The sequence below is a fragment of the Biomphalaria glabrata genome, chromosome 11 (genome assembly GCF_947242115.1).
Source record: "Biomphalaria glabrata chromosome 11, xgBioGlab47.1, whole genome shotgun sequence".
Taxonomy (NCBI): Eukaryota; Metazoa; Mollusca; class Gastropoda; family Planorbidae; genus Biomphalaria; species Biomphalaria glabrata.
The window spans coordinates 38026626-38048732 of NC_074721.1; the positions used below are offsets into that span (position 1 = coordinate 38026626).

General features: G+C 38.6%; 1 protein-coding gene across 2 annotated transcripts; it reads right to left on the minus strand.

Moving 5' to 3' along the window:
- Nucleotides 1–1162: 1162 nt before the first annotated feature.
- On the minus strand, nucleotides 1163–21016 carry LOC106053282 (translation initiation factor IF-2-like). Of its 2 annotated transcripts, XM_056004923.1 has the most exons (4): nucleotides 20928–21016; nucleotides 19886–19996; nucleotides 10062–10271; nucleotides 1163–2228 (listed from the first exon to the last, which is right to left on the minus strand). In XM_056004923.1, the coding sequence occupies exons 3-4, from the start codon at nucleotides 10234–10236 to the stop codon at nucleotides 1255–1257; spliced, it is 1149 nt and encodes a 382-aa protein (XP_055860898.1). In that variant the 5' UTR covers nucleotides 10237–10271; nucleotides 19886–19996; nucleotides 20928–21016; the 3' UTR covers nucleotides 1163–1254. The 2 variants fall into 2 exon arrangements, with proteins under 2 accessions (XP_055860898.1, XP_055860899.1); XM_056004924.1 differs by lacking the exons at nucleotides 19886–19996; nucleotides 20928–21016 and adding an exon at nucleotides 17715–17859.
- Between the last annotated feature and the right edge of the window lie 1091 nt (nucleotides 21017–22107).

Consider the following 22107-nt stretch of genomic DNA (forward strand, 5'->3'; position numbering starts at 1 on the left):
ATAAATCAGATTTCTTTTGCTTGATTGTCCAATTTTTAAGAAATTATCTGTCAGATCTGTAAGTGCTTACATCATTTGAAAAAATAATATTTTCGTCCTCCAAATGCAAATTGATTTTTGATAGGAGTACTTACTAGAAGAACTTTTTTTTTTTGCTACTACTTTCAACTTATCTGCTGCTAGAACTACCGTCTTATATAGTGGTAGTACTTTAATTTGTCTGATGCTAGTACCAGACAGTGAACCAGTGACCCCGGAAACGTCAACACCGCCTAGCGATAACGCACTAAGCGAACTTAACCTCTAGACCATCCGAATGTCCAAAAAAACATTCTTCTGGTCTAGAGTCACTTTGCCCGTATGCAAATTACTACCCCAGTGGTCAAAAGTCACATGCCCAAGCTTGCCCCCCCACCTCGCAGCATCCGTTGGGTGTTGCCATCACTGGTTCGAGCCTCGGTTGGTGCAGTCCCTTATTTTCGTCGCATTTAATTCACTACTTTCTCTCTTAAAAATTTGGTCCCTGGTGCTGCTATTCATGTATGTTTAATATATATGTATGTTTCACAGCTATCAATTTAACTTGGATGCCGTCATGACTTTATTTTTTTGTATGCAGCTATCACTTTAACTTGGAAACTGCTAGTACATGTACTTCAACTTGGACACTGCTAGTACATGTACTTCAACTAGAATGACTTCGATGAAACTAGTAGGTTAACTTGGGTGCAGCTAGTCTTTTAACTTTGATGAAAGGTTTCATCCCCTTAGAGAGGTGAACACATTATTTCTCCCACACCCATTCTTGGATCAAGTTGAAATTTTTATTTTTAAAAAATCGTTTATTGTACCTAACAAAACATGAATCAAAAAGTTAAACTATTAATTAATTAATTCATTAGTTGTTGAATATTGAATAAGGGAAATAGTTTCTACATTATTGAGATGTAATAAGTGAGGAGATCTTCCCTTATGCTTTCTGTTTTATAAGGGATTTTTAAGGAATTGCATGATTTTATTTTTTTCCTTGTTTATTTTTGTTTTGGTCACTAAGTTCACTTCACCTAGGGCCTCCAGTTATCCAAGGCATCCATATCAAAAGTTAATTCCAACTTAAGCTGTCATTATAAATACCAGTGAAAGAGGCCAAAATAAAAAAATCTGTATGAAAACAATTTTTAATGAACAAAATAATAATTGTTAAAAGGGAAGTAAAAGTTAAAATGCTGTAGTTCAAAACAGATTAAGCTTGGGTTACTTCCCTTTGCCAAAGACAAATTGATTGACGTCTGCTGGTTGCGTCATTTCGGGAGGGTCATAACCTCGAATGTATCTACATTTGCGGACCGAGTCCCATACTTCGTCATTGGCAGTCTTCTTCGGGTACATTTGTCCATATTTAGCCATTCCTTTAAGGCGAATCAATTGAGGAGCCGCCTTTAATATGTCTCCTTCAGATTTCCGCCGTTGACGGGGATAATCTGGACCCTGCGTGGCGTTGGAAACGCCAGCTAAGTTTTTGGTCGTTTTCAGTTGAGCGGGGTCTTCTTTTCGAGTCTCCACTTCGGTTTCGGTCTCATCTTGCTCTGTAACTATTTCTAAATGGTGATTCATCTGTTTGGCTTTATCGCCGTCCTCGTAAGACCTTGCGACAGCTTCGCCTAAACCGTTCTGCCATGCCATTACAAAATGTTTGCTGATGTTCGGCTCCGATGAGCGTCTTGCGCGAGCTCTTATCAGTCGAAGTTTCTTTTCCTCTTCCTCATCGTCTGTTGAAGTGCTTCCGGTTTCTCTGTTTTTTATATCAGCATCTTCGTGTTTAAATACAATTGTCGCCGAGCTCTGCGCGCCCCGTTGACGATTCGCTGCTTCCGGTAAGCTCTGTTTTTCTATTTTCGGTAAAACTGCTTGGCTGTTGAATTCACTGTTTGTATATGGGGCTTCTTTGGTGGCGTTGGTAACAATTCTGTTATTTGTTTGGGATGGCACCGTTTTTTGTGTGTCTAATGTTTTAATGCCTCTCCCATTTTCTGCTAGAGATGGTGCCTCTGAGCTGTTGCTTGGCTTGATTTTCTCACTTGAGGCCAATGGTGGTTTGATAGTGCTCTTTGGAGTCACAGGGATGGCGGCAATGCTAAGTCGCCGCCGACTGAGTGGTGACTTGGTTACTTCACTTTCTATTTGTGGGAGAGAGCCTCTTCTTGGACCCGAGGGCCTTGGAGTCAAGGCTGAAACGAAATCATAAAGAGAAAAGTAGTTTTATAAAGGAAGAACATTGAGAAGTAATACAACTGACAGCTCTAATATTAGCATAGAAAATTACAATACACATAAATACAAGTTCTTTTTCGATAGCCAACAACAATCTCGGATAGACAATTTAACTAAATCTTTCTTGATAGCCAACAACAATCTCGGATAGACAATTTAACTAAAACCCTATTTTGTGTTGTCTTTTTCGTTTGATATCTGAATCGAATGAGGGACTTGGACTTCGCTGACAACGTTTGCACTACTCGGGTTTACAAGTAAATGCATACAAGAAATGACGGAGATCCTAGATAGAGAGACACCCGAAATTGGCATCGGATAAACTAAATTGTGCGCGTTGAATATAAGGCAAAAGGCTGCCCCCATCAGATTAGGGGAGTCAGAGCTTACATACCTTGGCAGCATCATAACAAAGGGAGTGGATGCCTACCATGCCGATTAGGAAAGGCAGGGGTACATTTTTCCAAAAGCTGCTTTTTATTTGGACAAGGCAAGCTATTGGACTTGAGACAAAAATCCAACTATTTAACACAATCGTCATTTCAACATCAACGTATGCATGCGAGACTTAGAGGTCATCTGCCTAAATTGAGAAAAGACTAAATGTGGCCCAATAAAAATGACTAAAAGACGGATTTGAGGAGTCAGTTACAGGAACTTAGAGCGATCGGGTCATAAACAAACTAATCCTTTGCTGAAATGCCACACGACCGCTAAAAGTGACAGAGCGTCGCACGAGACTTGCGGGACATGTCCCGACAGAATGAATCACGCATAGGCCTACCAAGAGTTGCGATGACATGGAGGCCAACACGAGGAAAGCGCAAACAGGGACGTCCTCGTATAACTCTGCGCCACACTTTTCATGGAGGACCTCAAAGCAGTGGACACCAGGTGGGAAGGAGCTTCAGCCGATGACGGCGCGGGAGGATCTAGGTGTCTAAGGATCTAAGATGAAACCTAGCGAGTTCAAACGTCCTGTGTTTTATTTTGCTACAGCAGGATTATTGTATGCAGGCTATATCTATTTTTTTTAAATATAGCCTAGTTGTTCGCCCCTGTAACAGCAAATTTTGGTATCGCTATTAGCATTCTTTCGATTTGTGTTGGAGTTACTGCCCCTTAAGCAAATACATGTCAGTACCATCGGATTCTTGCTGTATTCTATGTACATAAATTGTGTTTGTCCTATAGACCTAAATCATGTATAGAAATCACCATCGTTTGATCAATTTTGATGACAATTGTTTTGAATATTCATTACATCATTGGGTAAGCCGTAGGATATGTTAGATATCGGTAATCGAGACTTAACAACTGAATTAACTAATCACACAGCGATTTATTGTGTCATTTTATTTTTACACTAGAACTACAACAGTATAAGGTTACCCTACACCCAAATGGCGCAGCTACCGTGAAGGGGCTCATTGCGTCCTGGCCAACGACCAAAGAGCCCCCCCCCCTCATGGATATGATATATAATAGAAAAAAAAAAGAATATTTTATCAATGTTCAACATTTCTCAAAGCTTTATAAACGTCGGGTGCAGTGACGCTATTCTAAGAGGTTATACTTTAACTTGCATGAGGTTATAACTTCATCAATTATAATGACACTATTATTTGTTGAAGGTAGTACTTGCATAAAAATACACTTTTATACAGAGTTTATGTGCCTCTATCAAGTCTCTCTGTCTGTCTGTCCAAAATCTTTTACATATTATTTCTCCCCAAATCCCAATTAATTATTGTCAATGACAACACATGAATAAAAAAAATTAACCGATGAGTTAATCAACATGTTTTAATTAATTAATTTTGTTTTATATGAAACTGTACTAAATTGGGGAGTGGAAACACTGAACAATAATCACAGTGATGTAGAGAATTAGGTCGTACCTTAATAAAATTTTAAAGTATCAGTAGACTATTAAAACATTCTATTTTAAAGAATTAATTGAATAACTTCTTATCTTATAGATTGCAGACGTTAGTCAACAAAGAAAATAATTACGTCCTACACATTTCATGCGTCAATCTAGTCATGCATGTTAACCAGTGACTTAAACTCTTCTAAGTCGTTGGCTTTCCTGGCTGATTCAGGCAACACATTACATTTTCTAATGTTACTAGGGAAAGATAAACACTTCTGTGAATTTATCCTAGCAAATGAAATAAGAAATGAACCTCAGTGTACCTCGGTGGCAAAACACGTAGGCAATGCCTACAGCCAATTAGAGAATAGTGAAACACTGCACTGGCATCTGTTTCGGGGACCTAGACGTTTCATAAGAAGACAAGTCTCAGAATTTGATCTTGAAGAATTTAAAAGAGCACATTTTTTTTCACTTAACGCAGAATAAAGGCCTATTAATTATTAAAATTACTTTTGTACTAACTGAGTAGACAAAAAAGGGGGGGGGGCTTTCTGTGAACATTCTATATCCTAGTTCTTTTTTGTTGTAGACATGTTTCTGTCCTCGTTACTTTGTGTTGTCCACAAGTTTCTACCCTCGTTACTTTGTGTTGTCCACAAGTTTCTACCCTCGTTACTTTGTGTTGTCCACAAGTTTCTACCCTCGTTACTTTGTGTTGTCCACAACTTTCTACAAGTGCCATTACAATGCATATACTTAATGGTCTGCATCAATAGACTCTGGAAGAGCAGGCTATGGAGCCTACATGGAGTTTCTTTGGATCATGTTGACTTTGAAAGACCAGGCTAAAGAACCTACATTGAGTGCCTTTGGGCCATGTTGACTCTGGAAGAGCAGGCTATGGAGCCTACATTGAGTGCCTTTGGGCCATGTTGACTCTGGAAGAGCAGGCTATGGAGCCTACATTGAGTGCCTTTGGGCCATGTTGACTCTGGAAGAGCAGGCTATGGAGCCTACATTGAGTGCCTTTGGGCCATGTTGACTCTGGAAGAGCAGGCTATGGAGCCTACATTGAGTGCCTTTGGGCCATGTTGACTCTGGAAGAGCAGGCTATGGAGCCTACATTGAGTGCCTTTGGGCCATGTTGACTCTGGAAGAGCAGGCTATGGAGCCTACATTGAGTGCCTTTGGGCCATGTTGACTCTGGAAGAGCAGGCTATGGAGCCTACATTGAGTGCCTTTGGGCCATGTTGACTCTGGAAGAGCAGGCTATGGAGCCTACATTGAGTGCCTTTGGGCCATGTTGACTCTGGAAGAGCAGGCTATGGAGCCTACATTGAGTGCCTTTGGGCCATGTTGACTCTGGAAGAGCAGGCTATGGAGCCTACATTGAGTGCCTTTGGGCCATGTTGACTCTGGAAGAGCAGGCTATGGAGCCTACATTGAGTGCCTTTGGGCCATGTTGACTCTGGAAGAGCAGGCTATGGAGCCTACATTGAGTGCCTTTGGGCCATGTTGACTCTGGAAGAGCAGGCTATGGAGCCTACATTGGGTGCCTTTGGGCCATGTTGACTCTGGAAGAGCAGGCTATGGAGCCTACATTGAGTGCCTTTGGGCCATGTTGACTCTGGAAGAGCAGGCTATGGAGCCTACATTGAGTGTATTTGGACCATGTTGACTCTTGAAGAGCAGGCTATGGAGCCTACATTGACTGTCTTTGGGCAATGTTGACTCTGGAAGAGCAGGCTATGGAGCCTACATTGAGTTTCCTTGGACCATGTTGTAGTGTTTGTAGCTTTGATGCGGAGACCAAGAAGATTTGGCGAAGGAGTGGTGGAAGCTTTCCAGGTCTGAGCAAGCAATTATAGCAAGCAATTATAGCAAGCAATTATAGCAAGCAATTATAGCACAGTGCATGACAGGCCACTGTCCTGTTGGCTCATACTTCGCACGGCTATAGTCAAACTTCGACTCATGGTGAAAGAAGAAGAAACCATGTTTCATTCTTTTTTACTGCCCCAGACTTGCTGATCTCCGTCTCGACAGGTCTGGGAAACCACAAATCCTCGATATTTATGGTGACATAATTGCACTACGCAAAAGATCAGGGTTTCGATCCATGCGATGATTTGAACCGCTCAAGCTCTCAATCCAATGGAGTTTGATGATGATGATTATCCTTATTAGTTTGTGTTTTCCAGACGTTTCTTAAAAAACATATAAACCTAAAAGATTAAATCTATTTGGCAACATTGACTACAAAAAGCCTTTACTAACGGACTCATAGGCCGGTGCTTCAAGATTAATTTAGTGTTAAGCTTTTATATGTTTCTAAAAAAAAAAAGGTTTAAAAGGGTTATTTTGTTCTCTTCTGTTGTAACCTAATTCTCAGTCTATTCATTAATTCTTCCGTCTTCAAAAAAAAAAAAAGTCAGATCTGGGTTATTTAATTTCACACATGAACAATTAACTATATCTAAAATGGTAAATATTGAACAGTCTCAGATTTCTATCCCATAATTCAAGGCTCTAAACGAACATGGCGACAAGCAATCACGTCTGCTAGCGCAAAAGCGCGGTCTTTTGAATGCATGAATTACTTTTTTTTTCTCTTTTAGAATGTGAGCCTCGTTGTTCGAACAACAAAATCATCGATTGATTCCATTCGTTGCTGCCGTTTTGAATTTAAATCATTGATTACAGTCGTTGCTGCCGATCTGAATTTAAATGATTGATTAATACTTAAAAATAATAAAGAGAATAATTTTTTTACCGTGTAAAATTTGATTGGATTTTAATGTCAACAAAAGAAGAAGGTTGAAATGTTTATGTTCTCATTGACGACTTTAATTATTCTTGTAAACCATGCTTTGATTCATTTATATTGAATGTTAATGTAGATCTAGCTATTGAGATATAGTCAGCTCGATTCCATTATATTCTAGCTGGCAACAGAGAAATTCAATTTAGCGTCCTTGACATTGGTTAGTTTACCGTGAAAAAATCTCCAATAGAAATGTAATATTCCCTTCTACTTTTTATTCATTCATAGTTATTGCGTATTGCAGTTGTTCACAGTAAACTAAACAATGTCAAGGACAGTCCATTGAACTTAAATGTTGCCAGACAAACACATACATGAAAATGAGCAAGAAACGAATTAGCTTAGAACATTCTACCTGTTTTCCTACTCGTTTCCCTACGTTTTTCTTACCTGTTTCCTAAATTTTCTACCTGTTTTCCTTTTTTTTTTTCAGTTTTCCTACTTTTTACTTACCTGTTTCCTACTTTTCTCTACATGTTTTCCTATTTTTTTCTTTTTTTTCCCTACTTTTTTCCTACCTGTAACCTATTTTACTACTTTTTCATCATCTGTTTTCCTACTTTCTTTACTAACTGCTTTCCTTTAAAAAAAAACACTGCAAAAACAATTTAATTTTAACTCTAGCTTGAACCTAACTCGTTTTTGCATTTTGGGATGGAATATGACAGGAGACATTTTAGACGATAATATACGCAAGAAAACATTTATAAAATAGTAGCCTGGTCGTGTGGTTTGCGCTCTGGACTGTCATTCGGTGGTGTCGGTAGTCCTGGGATCGAATCCTATCTGCTGCCGGAGGTTCGCACTAGGATGTCATTATCTTCAAATTTAAACAAATATCCAAAACAAGTAAAACATTTTGCATAACTTTTTTTTTTTTAAACATACAAACAGATCTGATACGTTTGAGCCACTCTAACAATTTAAACCTTTACACTTTTATGGCCCCCCTTCCTCCCTTTTATTCAGCGCTAAACTTTTTTTTCCTATTCTCACCCCCCCTCCTTCTCCTACTACACAAACTTTCTCCTTTACCTCTTTTATATACTCTTTACAATTCTACACAAACACACAAATGTATTTTTAGCTCGCTCTACTTCTCAATATTATTCAAATTCGAACTTTTAAAATGCTACTGCAGACCAAACGAAACAATATAATAAACTCAAGCTCTCGTCACAAGGAATCGATACCACTCTATTTTCAATCATTGAATGGTGGATCTAGTAAAAATAAAAAAAAAATTGTTTAAGTGAAAATACATTTTATTGACTCCGCACTATACACACGTATACACTATACACACACACACACACGCACATTTTGTGTACATCTATGGCGGATTGCTATAAACAGCAGGCTTTTTTTTTCTTCTGTTGTACAGATTATAGAAAGTGCTGATATGCTATGTATTTTAGAAGGTTATGATAATTTCGGACCACATTTTTTTGCTCTGTAAAATCAAATTTTTGAGTTCTGTCGCTTGTTCCACAAAGTAATATGTATTGATTACTCATCAAACAGTGAGGCGCGGTGGTGAAGTGGTAAGTTGCTTGGCTTCCAAACCGGGTTCGAATCCTGGTGAAGACTGTGATTTTTAATATCGGGATCTTTAGGGCGACTCTGAGTCAACCCCTATGAAATGGGTCCCTCACATTAGTTGGGAAAAAGTAAAGGCTGTTCGTCATTGTGTTGGCCACACGCCACCCTCTTTAAGGGGTCATTGGGTAAAAAAAACATTTTTCATTAAAAAATAAATCGATTTTTCAAAATCGAACAAAATAATTAATTACAAATAGTTAATTAACCAATTGCTTAATTTTTTAAAATTGATTCTTGTTTTGTCAGATAAAGGAAATAATTAAAATTTCAGCTTGATCCGAGTTTGTGTGTGGGAGAAATAACGTGTACAAACCTTTCTACCAGACAGACTGAGTGAGTTGATATAAGCTTTGTAAAAATATACCATCTGAAACAGTATCAGACGAAAACTTTGAAATGCAAGACGGAATTAGCTCCAAGTATTTTTGGCTTATCTTTTATAAAGTGTCTAGATCTATATACAAGGAAGTCTAAGTACTGTTGGTACACAATACCTGCATTACATAGGCTAGGCAATACGGTGAGCCTTCAAACGTAAGATCCTAGAAGCACGTTTTGACTTTGAAATATTTACAATCCACTTATCTGTAGACAAAGTTATAGACAACAAAAGTTCATGGATTATTATTTACTGGTCCCTGAGCACACTATGATCAATCCTTAGTTTATGGTGCCCTCTTGTGATCGCCTAAGGTGTCTACGAGAAGGATCTTAGTGGTCGCCACCGCACAGTTTCGGCCCTTTCATCGCCTTTAATATGGCCCCTATATTTTAATCGGTTATGTCTGCGCCAGATATGGGAAAATATGTAGGTCACATCTAGGACTGCGTAGCCATGTGACATACTGCACTCCTCCTTGAACTTCGGAGTCGAACCCAAGCCTTATAGCTATATTTTGGTCTTCGCAGGTGTGGTGAAGAGTAAGCCACAGGACCGAATTAAAATTTGATAAGGCCCTAAGATAATCGAGATATTGGATCCTTTCATATAGATTGAGAAACAATATGTAACTTCAAATCATCATTATTCATAGCAAACATAAAATTGATCCATCTGATATTTTCTGTAGGCTCTCTACGTTTTAGCATGTCTCGTTTTTACGTAAATCCTGTACTGCTAACGTAGCAATTTTTTTAAGGTTAGGGTTAGGGTTAGAGTTGAGAAAATAGCCACACGCCAAAAATAAATTTTAACAGAACCGTTTGACTCAGCTAATTACCCTAGCGCGCAACTTTTTTGTAAACAACGCTTCTATCAACTCTTTCTGTCTAGTAAAAAATTATTTCTCCAACACCCAATCGGATCAAGCTGAAATTTCGCACTAGAATAAAAAAAAAAAAAAATTAACCAGTTAGTAAAATAACTATTGATAATGAATTATTTTGTTTGGTATAAGATGAATTAGTCCCCTTTATAGGTCGCCGCTTTGAAGTAAGGTTCCTGGATCCAGGTTCCATCAAGCTCTGCTCATACATAGTACATACCTTCAAAGTAGTCCAGATCAAGAGTAGTCTTCTTAATGTTGGTCAGTTCAAGTCCTAGGTCACGAGACCTCCTGTCATGTTTGGCGATCACATTCCGTTCTTTCTGTGAGATATAATCGAGAGTCTTCTCCAGCGTTTTCTCCGTCCGCAATTTTTCCTTGACAAATCTTTCCATGGTGGAGTTGAATCACTGACACATATATCATAGATCTGTAAGTACAGATTTAAAGAAAACAAACATTAGGTACGTAAAAAAAATATAAGCAAGGCTTATAAAATTTAACTCTTTCTCTCCAAACTGACGATACCAGCGTTGATTCCACCAGAATGTGATAAATAATTACGGAGAGAAAGAGTTAAGAAACTTTAAATTCACTCAGTTATGGCATAATTACGGTAATACGGCTGACTACGCCATGTTGGCTTTAGACCTAGATAAAAGTCTCCAGCCACATTTACATTTATATGTATTTTTTTAACCTTGAAAAATTATAACGGTCAAACTAAAGTTTTTCACGTGTGGCCAACGAGCTAGTAATTCTTTTCTCAGTAATACACATCGGCTGTTAAATTTATAGGAAAATCGTTAGAGGCGTTTTTGAGATCAGCTGTCCAGGTTCCTGGATCCAAGTACCACCAAATTCTGACTTGAATAGAGGAATTGCAAAAACATGTGTAAGAGGCCTAACCAAAAGCGAACAAAAATGTAAAACAAGTGAGTTACCAAGAACCGAAACTCATGTACCCAGCATGCAAGTGAACCTTCCTTGTCCAATATGTTTAGTCTGTCATGCGCAGAGTGAAATATTTTTAAAGTCATGATGAGAATCAGCAAAGATAAAAAACATAAATGTGCTACACATGCCTAGAAGTATACGATGTATGCTTCAATTAACTTCCATTGTTGTACGTCGGGGGTCTATTTATGTCCTATTTGTTGTCCTGTTTTCAGCAAGGGATTTTTCTTAGGTTTTAAATGTGTATCCCGCGACTATCGTGAGATCTCTGCAGCTGTCTCTTTCAGAGACTATCTGCTGCTAGCTGCTTTCCTCTATGGCAGTGAAGGCAAAACGGCACATGGGTGATCACTTCCAGGAGGACCTCTATTACAACGCCCCAAAAAAGATTGCCATTTGAACGGAATAGGTGTTTGATGCAGTGCAACTTTTGATTGATAGGTAGATCTAGTGCTTTTACACTGCCCACATAGGCCTCCATGGTTATCTGTAAGGTCAGCGTAAGCCCATTATTTGTCAAAGGCAACTTTGATGGTCGCGCTCGAGGAGATATAGATGCCATATGTAAAGCAGTTAAGTCTCAGAGTTAAACTACAGTTAACAAAAATGTTGAGAGTTATAATGTAAACTGAACAGTTTAGAACTAAATCCCAGTGAACAGTTAAAAAAAAATAGAGTCCTTTATAAACATGTTACAAATTAGATTTTATTAGCAGAGTTATCAATATAAAAACATATTGTGTGTTACAGAAATGAAGTATTGTACTCGTTCAATGTCACATGGACAAGATGGTAGGTGTTATGTAGCGTGTGTGTGTGTTTCTATGGTGATGGCGGGAAGATGTTAGCGATTGGTTGTGAAAGATGCAAGATAGGTGGCATTGTCGTCAATGGTTTTAGTTAGAACAGACGACTCCAGAATGTGAGCCTGAAATGTTGTGTTATTGTAGTGAGTTAGATTTTGTTTTAAAAAAAATTATTACTATAGTTTAGTACATTGAGTTTAACTCATATCAACTTGATTTTGTCAATATTATAATAAAAGTTCTATTTAGTTTTGTTCACAAAAGAAGCTATTCGAGTTATTTGAAGTTTTATAAGTTACGATATATTACGCCTACAGCGGTTTAGCAGTTTGATGCTAAAAGTCAAGGACCGTCAATAAAATAAATTATGGCTTTTATATAGCGCTACTTTAATGCTTATAGCATGCTCAGAGTGCTTTGGTCCAATCTAAGTTGTGGACCAGTGGGGGGGGGGTATCTTGGATGAGGTTTTTCCGTGCTGCCTTTTGGCGCTCAGTAAACACAACTCAGCCAGAGTCGGGTGTCGAACCTCGAGCCCCCTTCATAGGTAGCCAAGCCAAGTACAAGCACAATTAGCCTCTTGATCACGCAGTGGGTGATCAAGAAATTGTCTCTATATCTGGTCATTTCAGTCACATTAGAGTAGCTGATCTAAAGTCGTTATTGCCGAAAGTGGTAATAGCTATAAGCACTCCACTACCTATAAAATGATTCCTAATAGCATGTGTCTCAGCCTTTGACAACCAGTCCAACTTCTGGCCTTCACCTGTGTCTTAGATATCTGGCGGAACTGTTCTCACTAACTGGAGAGGCGGCAAAGGCGAGTAACTAGCGCTTAGAGCAGTAAGCTTCGGTCAGGAAAGGTCTCGTTAACCTTGTCTGGCTAACCACCAAGGTGTAAGTAGACTCTGAATTCAGACCTCTGCTGCCTTGCAGTTTTATACCCAAACATGGGGATGCCTTTGGGACTAATCACGGAAGAAACAAATCAGGAGCTTGCCACAAACCGTGTCAGAACGACACAGCCAGTGCCAACCGTATTTTATGCAATTAAACCGAAACTTCTATAAAGAAAATTGGATTTTGTTCATAATAAAAACAAAATAGTCAAAAAAAGACTTCTAGTATAAAACACAAGATCCTAGTTGAACTGTTATCAATCGTTCGATCAATAAATTATCGCAAACAATCACTACAGAAAAGAAAAACGATGAATTAAAAAAAAATATCATTAAAAAAACTACTCTGCGCTGAAGAAGTCACGATGGCTTGATCGATAGCCATTACGATGTTCAGCGTGTTGACAACAGTTCTAGAAAAGATTATTGATACCGTAATGTAGAGAACTTCGGAGAGTGTCGGCTTAACGGAAATCATGCTTATAAAGTTCAGATTATGTCCTCTGTCTTAATGGTTCAATCTAGATGGCATATAACTAGCTTACAATGACTCAGGCTAACAAGGACTGTGGCTAACAAGGACTGTGGCTAGCAAGGACTGAGGCTAACAAGGACTGAGGCTAACAATAACTGAGACCTACTGTTACTATGAGGCGCGCGGTGATTGAGTTACTATGCGCTTTGCTTCCGAACCTGAAGTCCTGGGTTCCAATCTCGGTGAAGACAGATTTTGAATTTCGAGATTATTATGGGTTAGGAGTCCACCCAACTCTAATGGGTACCTGACTTTCGTTGGGGAAAGTAAAGGCGGTTGGTCGTTGTGCTGGTCACATGACGCCCTGTTCGTTAACCGTTAGCCTCAGAAACATGACCTTAACATCATCTGCCCTGTAGATCGCAAGATGTTAAAGGGGAACTTTTTACTGTGACTAAAACTAAAAAATTATTGAAGCCTACTGTGACTGAGTCTAACATAATTAGTGCCAGATTTTAATGAGTGGAGGCCATAGTGGTCCCTAGCGACCTGGCCTCTTCAATTTTCGATGGAAATGCACTTAATAACATTAATAAATCATGTCATATCTCGCGAGGTAAGAAACATAACTTGGCGATATCTTTGATTCATCCCATATGCTAGGACAAATTTGTACAAATACTCCTTCTTCCCTAATGCTATTAGAGCATGGAATGGGTTGCCTAAGCTAGCCAGGAAAACCAGTGACTTGGCAGAATTTAAGTCATTGGTTAATATGCATGACTGAATGCATGACGCGTAGGACGTAATCATCTTCTTTTTTGAAGTAACGTCTGTATTATATAAGATAAGATTCAAGAGGATGAGTGCTGTGTTTCACTTAACCGCGCAGACCCTATTGCGACCTTTATATTTTTCCACTCCTGATGAAGATAAAGCTGTTGTCGGCCGGGGATCTACTTAACTTTCCTTTTACGTCTTCTGCGACTGTCTTTTACAAGGGCCTCATACGTGTGTGTCCCAATTGCGACCTATATATTTTTCCACTTCTGATGCAGACAAAGCTGTTGTCGGCTGGGGGTCTACTTAAAGTTATCTTTACGACTTCTGCGACTGTCTTTTACGAGCGCTTCATACTTATGTGTCCTGCGGCCTTCTTTAGAAACACAATAGTTGTTATTCAAGTTTCATTTCGCATATTTCTTTATAACAAATATCCATATTTTGTTAAAAATATTTCTCAAGCAGTAATCCTTAATTTAGAATAGAGCGTCTCAAACTAAATAAATGTCAGTAGGTGGAAAAATGTTACTGTCTCTAAAAACAAGCCAAATATAGAAAATGCTTTAAAACAAAGCTTATATAAAGGGGAAGAATTCCGTCATTAAAACTATATCTACAAATAATGTACAAGCTATTTCCCTTATTCTATATCAAACAAAATAATTAATTACCAATATTTAATTGACTGATTGAGTATTTTGTTTATTAGGTTAGGAACAACAAATAATTGTTTCAAGTGTCAACAACTTGATCGGAGAATGGGTGTGGGAGAAATAGCGTTAACAGTTATTAAAGGGGACTAAACCTAACAAATTTAGCCATATATGTGAACACTGAAGTATTACTTTCCCCTGTTGCTACTAAACAAAATAATTAATTACTAGTAAGTAATTGTCTACTTTGTTACTTTGTTTTTAATTAATCATGTTTTGTTTATGTCAATGAATAATTGTGCGGAGTTTCAAGTTATTCCGAGAATGGGTGTGGGAGAAATAACGTGTACACACTTTTTACCAGACAGACAGAGTGAGTTGATATAAGCTTTGTAAAATAACATTCGCTTGCAAAGTATAGCAGAGATTGAGTACGAAAAAAATAGGATTTAATATGAAAAAGGGGAAGGGAATCTTATTAACCTTAACCTTAACTCCGCTGCCGTCTATTAATATTAGACACTGAATAGATGAATGATTCAGGACTAGTAAAACGATTGGATCCCACGATGATGTGCTAACTGCTGTCGAAAAACACAAACTAAAACTCTATGGCCATATCGAAAGGTCCTAGGGCTCGCTGTGACCTTCCTTCAGGGAACAGTACCAGGAAAAAGAAGAAGAGGCAGAGAAAGCGATGGGAAGACAGCATCAAAGAATGGACGGGCCTGCCATTGAACGAGGTTTTATCTAAGGCAAAACACAAGAGGGTAATGAAGAAAGACGGTTGACAGATCATGTGTGGTGCCCCAAAGGTCGAACAAAGTATGGGATAGGTGAAGTCGAAAGGTCCTAGGGCTCGCTATGACCTTCCTTTAGGGAACAGTACCAGGAAAAAGAAGAAGAGAAGATGGGAAGACAACATCAAAGAATGGACGGGCCTCCCATTGAACGAGGTTTTATCTAAGGCAAAACACAAGAGGGTAATGAAGAAAGACGGTTGACAGATCATGTGTGGTGCCCCAAAGGTCGAACAAAGTATGGGATAGGTGAAGTCGAAAGGTCCTAGGGCTCGCTATGACCTTCCTTTAGGGAACAGTACCAGGAAAAAGAAGAAGAGAAGATGGGAAGACAACATCAAAGAATGGACGGGCCTCCCATTGAACGAGGTTTTATCTAAGGCAAAACACAAGAGGGTAATGAAGAAAGACGGTTGACAGATCATGTGTGGTGCCCCAAAGGTCGAACAAAGTATGGGATAGGTGAAGTCGAAAGGTCCTAGGGCTCGCTATGACCTTCCTTTAGGGAACAGTACCAGGAAAAAGAAGAAGAGAAGATGGGAAGACAACATCAAAGAATGGACGGGCCTCCCATTGAACGAGGTTTTATCTAAGGCAAAACACAAGAGGGTAATGAAGAAAGACGGTTGACAGATCATGTGTGGTGCCCCAAAGGTCGAACAAAGTATGGGATAGGTGAAGTCGAAAGGTCCTAGGGCTCGCTATGACCTTCCTTCAGGGAACAGTACCAGGAAAAAGAAGAAGAAGACAAAGCGATGGGAAGACAACATCAAAAAATGGACGGGCCTGCCATTGAACGAGGTTTTATCTAAGGCAAAAGACTAGAGGGGAATGAAGAAAGACGGTTGACTGATCTTGTGTGGTGCCCCAAAAGGTCGAACAAAGTATGGGATAGGTGAAGTCGAAAACGATTCATAAGTCCTGAACACTTGTTGTAACACAGGGGTTCTCAACCTGTGGGTCGCGACCCCCTTTGGGGGGGTCGATAGACGATTTGCCAGGGGTCGCCAAAGACCATTGAAAAAATAGATTGTTATTGTCTATTCTTCTATTGCTGTGTGTGTGGGGGGGGGAGGGTCGCGGCTAAGTGGGGATTGTAAAAAGGGGTCCCCCAGCATAAAAGGTTGAGAACCGCTGTTAATGTAACAGAATAGGTTTCTTCTTATGCATGAACCTGGAGCGTGTCGGCTCATTATAGCAGACGGCTTCGATTTGTTTTAACATTGTTGAAGAGTAGCGCTCTACACCTGGGGGGAGGGTGGATACACTGTAACTGTAAACCACTAACCTTGGTATTATTAATAAAACGAAATTGATTAGTTTAGTTTTAGATGTTTCGGATGCAGGGCCGGCCCTGGATAATTGGAGGCGAAGTGAATTTGGTGACCCTATTTAGTTACCGCCTTCGTTTGTCTAATTTTTATTTTTTAATTATTTTTTTATTAATAGTCAATTATCATAACGAATCGCTCTTATTTCTGGTAATGATTATTTCCGTTTCAGTTTTCGTTAACGGCAACTTCACTAAGTGATTTCCAGCTCGTTGTGTATTTTCGTCTCCTCTTGCTCGAGTTGTCCAGGAAGGAGCAACATCTCATTGACTTTCTAATATATTTACTTTTAGACACGCCCACTTTCCAGGCATTTTGGCTTATCTGTCGTACCCCAAAACGATCGCAGCCAAAACAAATATGTTTGGCCTAAGTCTTATCAAACTACAGACAAAGTTTCTACTCTAACGATAGGGATTAGCTTTGATACTTTAAGGCCGATAGCAGTAGGGGCTCAAATCAAAGCGGTTTTTTTTTTTCTTGCAGGTGGAAGACGGAAGTTATAAACCAGTGAATAGGAAGCAGTTAAAATGTTAAACACTAAAACATGTGTTCTGGATCGCTAGCCTAGGGTGCTTGGCTGTCAAGTCTGAGATATTGAGTTTGAATCCCGCTGTAGGCTGAGCATGTTTCTTTCGAGTCATTTTATTTTCAAATTTTAAAATGCTGAATATATAAAAAAGTTTTCTTTTCGTGGGGGAAAAAAACACATGAATCGCCTACGGAATAATAATAAATGATATCACTATTTAATTTTTTGTGGCGCTTTTAGAAGAAAAGAAGCTAATGTTTTTGCGTTTTTTGTTTATCCGTCTGTCGGTCAGTTTAGTGTTAAGAAACTAAAAACAAGTGTGAAAATCCGATTTCACCTCGCCTGTATGTTATGCACTTGAAATATTTAGGCCTACTTAAAATAAAAAAACAACTAATTATATTTAATTAAGCAAAAGTAGTTTTCCACTTTCAAACCTTGTGGGTCAAATAAACCTAATCTGTTTCTATGGGGAAAAGTTAACGAGGATGTTATGTAGCCAGAACAATGAGAAACCGACTTTACTTATGGACGTCCTAAAACTCAAATAATATATAAACAAATACATGGAACGAATATTTCTGTATTTAGACTGACAGACCGGAGAAAAACAACAACAAAGCAAAAATGGAAATACCTTATCAGGCAATTAAATGCACAAATACGATGATTGATTCGACCATAAACTGGCCACACAGAGCAATTGACATTTTTTTAATCCAGAAATCTAACACTATCTTTGAATAGTAATCGTTCAATACTCGCAGCAGAGATTTGCACCACTGTCAACACGTCTGCAGACTGTCTCTCTAGTGGTATCGGGAATGAGGATTGTTCGAACCACAAGCTGTGGTTGATAAATAAAACTGCTCTAAGTGCATTTTTCACGGTGCCGGGTGCACGCTCTTACATCGTTGCTGTCAAAGTCATTTGACTGGAGGACTTCGCTGTTGTATCATGATACTATTATGACTTCGTACTCTTGTAACCTGTGTATATATTAAATTTAGTTGTTTTTTTTTAATATTGGACACGAAGACAGTTATAGGCCTTTGTAAGACTTTGTTGATACTCGGTCGTTGGTATGTATCTCCAAACCTACAACTAAACCGATGTATGCGCTTAAAGTGCTTCATTTTTAAGTTGTATGTAGAAACACATGTCGTCCTGCGGGACTGTATGAATAGCCTGCTTGTCCGCCTTGTATTAATAACATATTTGTCCGCTTTGTATTATTGAAGCATTTGTCCGCCTTGTATTAATTACGTATTAGTCCGCCTTGTACTAATCACATATTCATCCGCCTTGTATTAATTACATATTTATCCGCCTTGTATTAATTACATATTTATCCACCTTGTATTAATGACCTACTTTTCCGCCATCTATAAATGACCTATCTGTCCTCCTTTTATTAATTACGTAGTAGTCCGCCTTGTAATATTCATCTGCCTTGTATTAATGATCTGTCGTTGACCTTGTATTAATGACCTATTTTCCCGCCTAGTATTAATGACCAATTTGACCCCTAAAGTTAAATGTAGATTTTGGGCTTTCGATCACTCACAACAATATCTAGGAATTTAGGTGCAGTGGCTGAGCGGTAAAGCGCTTGGCTTTTGAACCGGTGGTTCCGGGTTCAAATCCTGGTGAAGACTGGGATTTTTAATTTCGGGATCTTTGGGCGCCTCTGAGTTCACCCAGCTCTAATGGGTACCTGACATAAGTTGGGGAATGTAAAGGCAGTAGGTCGTTGTGCTGGCCACATGACACCCTCGTAAACCGTAGGCCATAGAAACAGATGACCTTTACATCATCTGCCCTATTGACCACAATGTCTGAAAGGGGAACTTAGGCTACAAATATGGAACAAACTCCCCATTCACTTGAACATAATACAATTATGCATGCACATGACTCTCTTACTGTAACGATAATGTTTTCATTGTTAATCGAACATGTTTCTATTAAAGAATAGATCTATATCTACTGGAACATGAGATGACGCGACATGTTTTAGGCTACGTTATAGCAAATAAAATTCAAACATTTATAAATAACCAAACAAAATAAGGTTGGTGGACGTGGTGGCTAAATGGTAAGGCGCCTGGGTTCCTAACCGAAGGGTCTTGGGTTCGAGTTGGTAAGACTGGGATTTTGAATTTCGTGAACTGTTTTTTTTTTCTTCTTCTTCTAGCCAGCTTTATTGCTGCTGAGCTGTGAGCTCTTTTGCAGACTGTGCCAAGGAAAAATAGTGTGCTGTTCTCTTCAGTTGTTCAGCACTGCCGTACAGGGTGTTGGTTATGTTGGGCTGTAGTGGTAGTAGGGTCTGCCTAAGGTGGGTTAGGGAGGGGCATTCAAAGAGGATATGGTTTACGGTTTCATAAGGGTGGGCGCAGTGTCTGCAAAGGGGGGAGTTGTGTGGAGTTTATTTTGTTCAGGTGGTAATTTAATAGAGGTGTGTGTCCTGTTCTTAGTTGGAAAATTGTAGATTGCTCTTTGCGGGGGAGGAAGTTAATACTGTCCAGTTTGTTAGGCATAGTAATGTCTTTGTACATTGCTCTGCCTGTGTTTCCTGATGCCCATTGGTTGAACCCATTGGTTGAACCACTCATCTTTTTGATAGTGGTGAACTGTAAGGCCACCCCTGATTCCTCGAAACTCGGATGTGTATATGACGTTGTGGAAAGGCGATTGGTCGTGAGGATGGTCGCAGCATGAAACCTGATTGAACATCATCTGCCGTATAGATGTTAAGGTCTGAGAGAGGTTCAGTAGTAGGCTATAACTACATTTCAACACACTAACCTTAATTAATGGAAGAACATCGAGCAATGTGAATACACAGTCACCATTTTATTTATTACTGCAGTTCTGCTGATTATAATATAGCGTGGTTAGAATGCCAGGCTTCGAGACCTATATGAACGAAAACCAAAAATTCTTAGATCATTTTATGTTTCATTTTAGACTATTTTTTAAATATACCTATAGTAAATGTTTTAGTCACATTGGGAAAAAAAAGTAGCAACATTAAATTAATGTATAACATTTGCGAAATTTCAATATTGATTAAGTCAGTGTCACTCGTAGCCTACCATTCTAATATCAATTTTAATCACCTGCAATAAAATTGTGGACATAGTTATTCAGAAATGCATTAACATATTTTCAATAACATATAGCCGAAGTACAGCAGACACCTGCATCATCACTATCAGATACATAACAGCAGAACAAATAACATTTAATATCATAAACACGGACTAAATCATTGCAACTCCATAAACACAGACCAATTCAACTGTAACATCATAAAGACAAACCAAATCAAATGTAACATCATAAAGACAGACCAAATCAACTGTAACATCATAAAGACAAACCTAATCAACTGTAACATCATAAAGACAGACCAAATCAACTGTAACATCATAAAGACAAACCAAATCAACTGTAACATCATAAAGACAGACCAAATCAACTGTAACATCATAAAGACAAACCAAATCAACTGTAACATCATAAAGACAGACCAAATCAACTGTAACATCATAAATACAGACCAAATCAATTGTTACATCATATCGGGCTTTAACATTATCATCATTAAACCTTCCTGTAACAAAATAATTAATTATATCATTATCATCACAGACCTTATCATCTGTAACATCATCATCGCAAACCTTATCATCTGTAACATCAGCACCATGGACCAAACCGCCGGTATCGTTACCACTGACCTAGTCACTAGTAAAATCATGACTATAGACATCGTCACGTGTGCAGCGATGCGAATAAGTCTTATCACTAACCTCTAAATTAAAACAAAATATTTGAAACCTACCAGCACTGAATGATTGAACACACAAAATTCATTTTTTTAAATTATCCGTAGCACAGGCAGTTTTAATACATGAACACACTTTCATAAAAATCCTCGAAAACACTATTCGTTCTAATTATGATTTCGAAATGTTCCCTACACAATATATTTTTCTTAACTCCTAAAACAATTGTTCTTATAAGTAATCTTTGTCTAATGATCCGGTGTACACCAAAATCAGTTCAAAAAGTGCCATTCGGTGTCTCATTTATATTGTATTACTCCTGAGGCGTTTAATCTATCTATGTCATGGGGGTCTTAAGTCTATGAACTTTGAGGGAATAGTGCATACAAATAGGGGTAGAGGCGAACACAGGTCGGTGAAAATCAAATCAATCAATCGCTAGATAGGACAGCGAGTGAAAGAGATCTCGTCTTCGATTCATTGATTCTCTATAACCGTTCAGAAATAATCTTTTGCACGTTTTCGAGATCTCGGATTGTAAAGTTGTTTGTTGGCAAAATGTTTTTCCAAAAAAAAAAAGTGTTTTCGAGAAAGTGGCTGTGGCAGAAGTATGCCACAACAAGTCACGTCACGACATCTGGCATTGATTAGTGTCATAGTTTCTTATCTCAATGGCACTTGCTAATTACCGATTGGGGATTACGTTAATTATCTGTCACGATATCTCTTACATTGTACTCTGTAAGTGTTAAGCCGACGAATAGTTCTATTTTTTAAATGATAAATTATAACAAAGTACTTAGAGGGTACTTAGATAACTTAACATTGAACAGGGGCGTGGAATCAATGAAGTCTTAGAAGATACTTAGTTGACTGAACATTGTTGAACAGGGGCGTGGAATCAATGAAGTTTTAGAAGGTACTTAGATGACTTAACATTGTTGAACAGGGACTTGGAATCAATGAAGTCTTAGAAGGTACTTAGATAACTTAACATTGAACAGGGGCGTGGAATCAATGAAGTCTTAGAGGGTACTTAGATAACTTAACATTGTTGAACTTGAACAGGGGCGTGGAATCAATGAAGTCTTAGAGGGTACTTAGATAACTTAACATTGTTGAACTTGAACAGGGGCGTGGAATCAATGAAGTCTTAGAGGGTACTTAGATAACTTAACATTGTTGAACCTGAACAGGGGCGTGGAATCAATGAAGTCTTAGAAGGTACTTAGATAA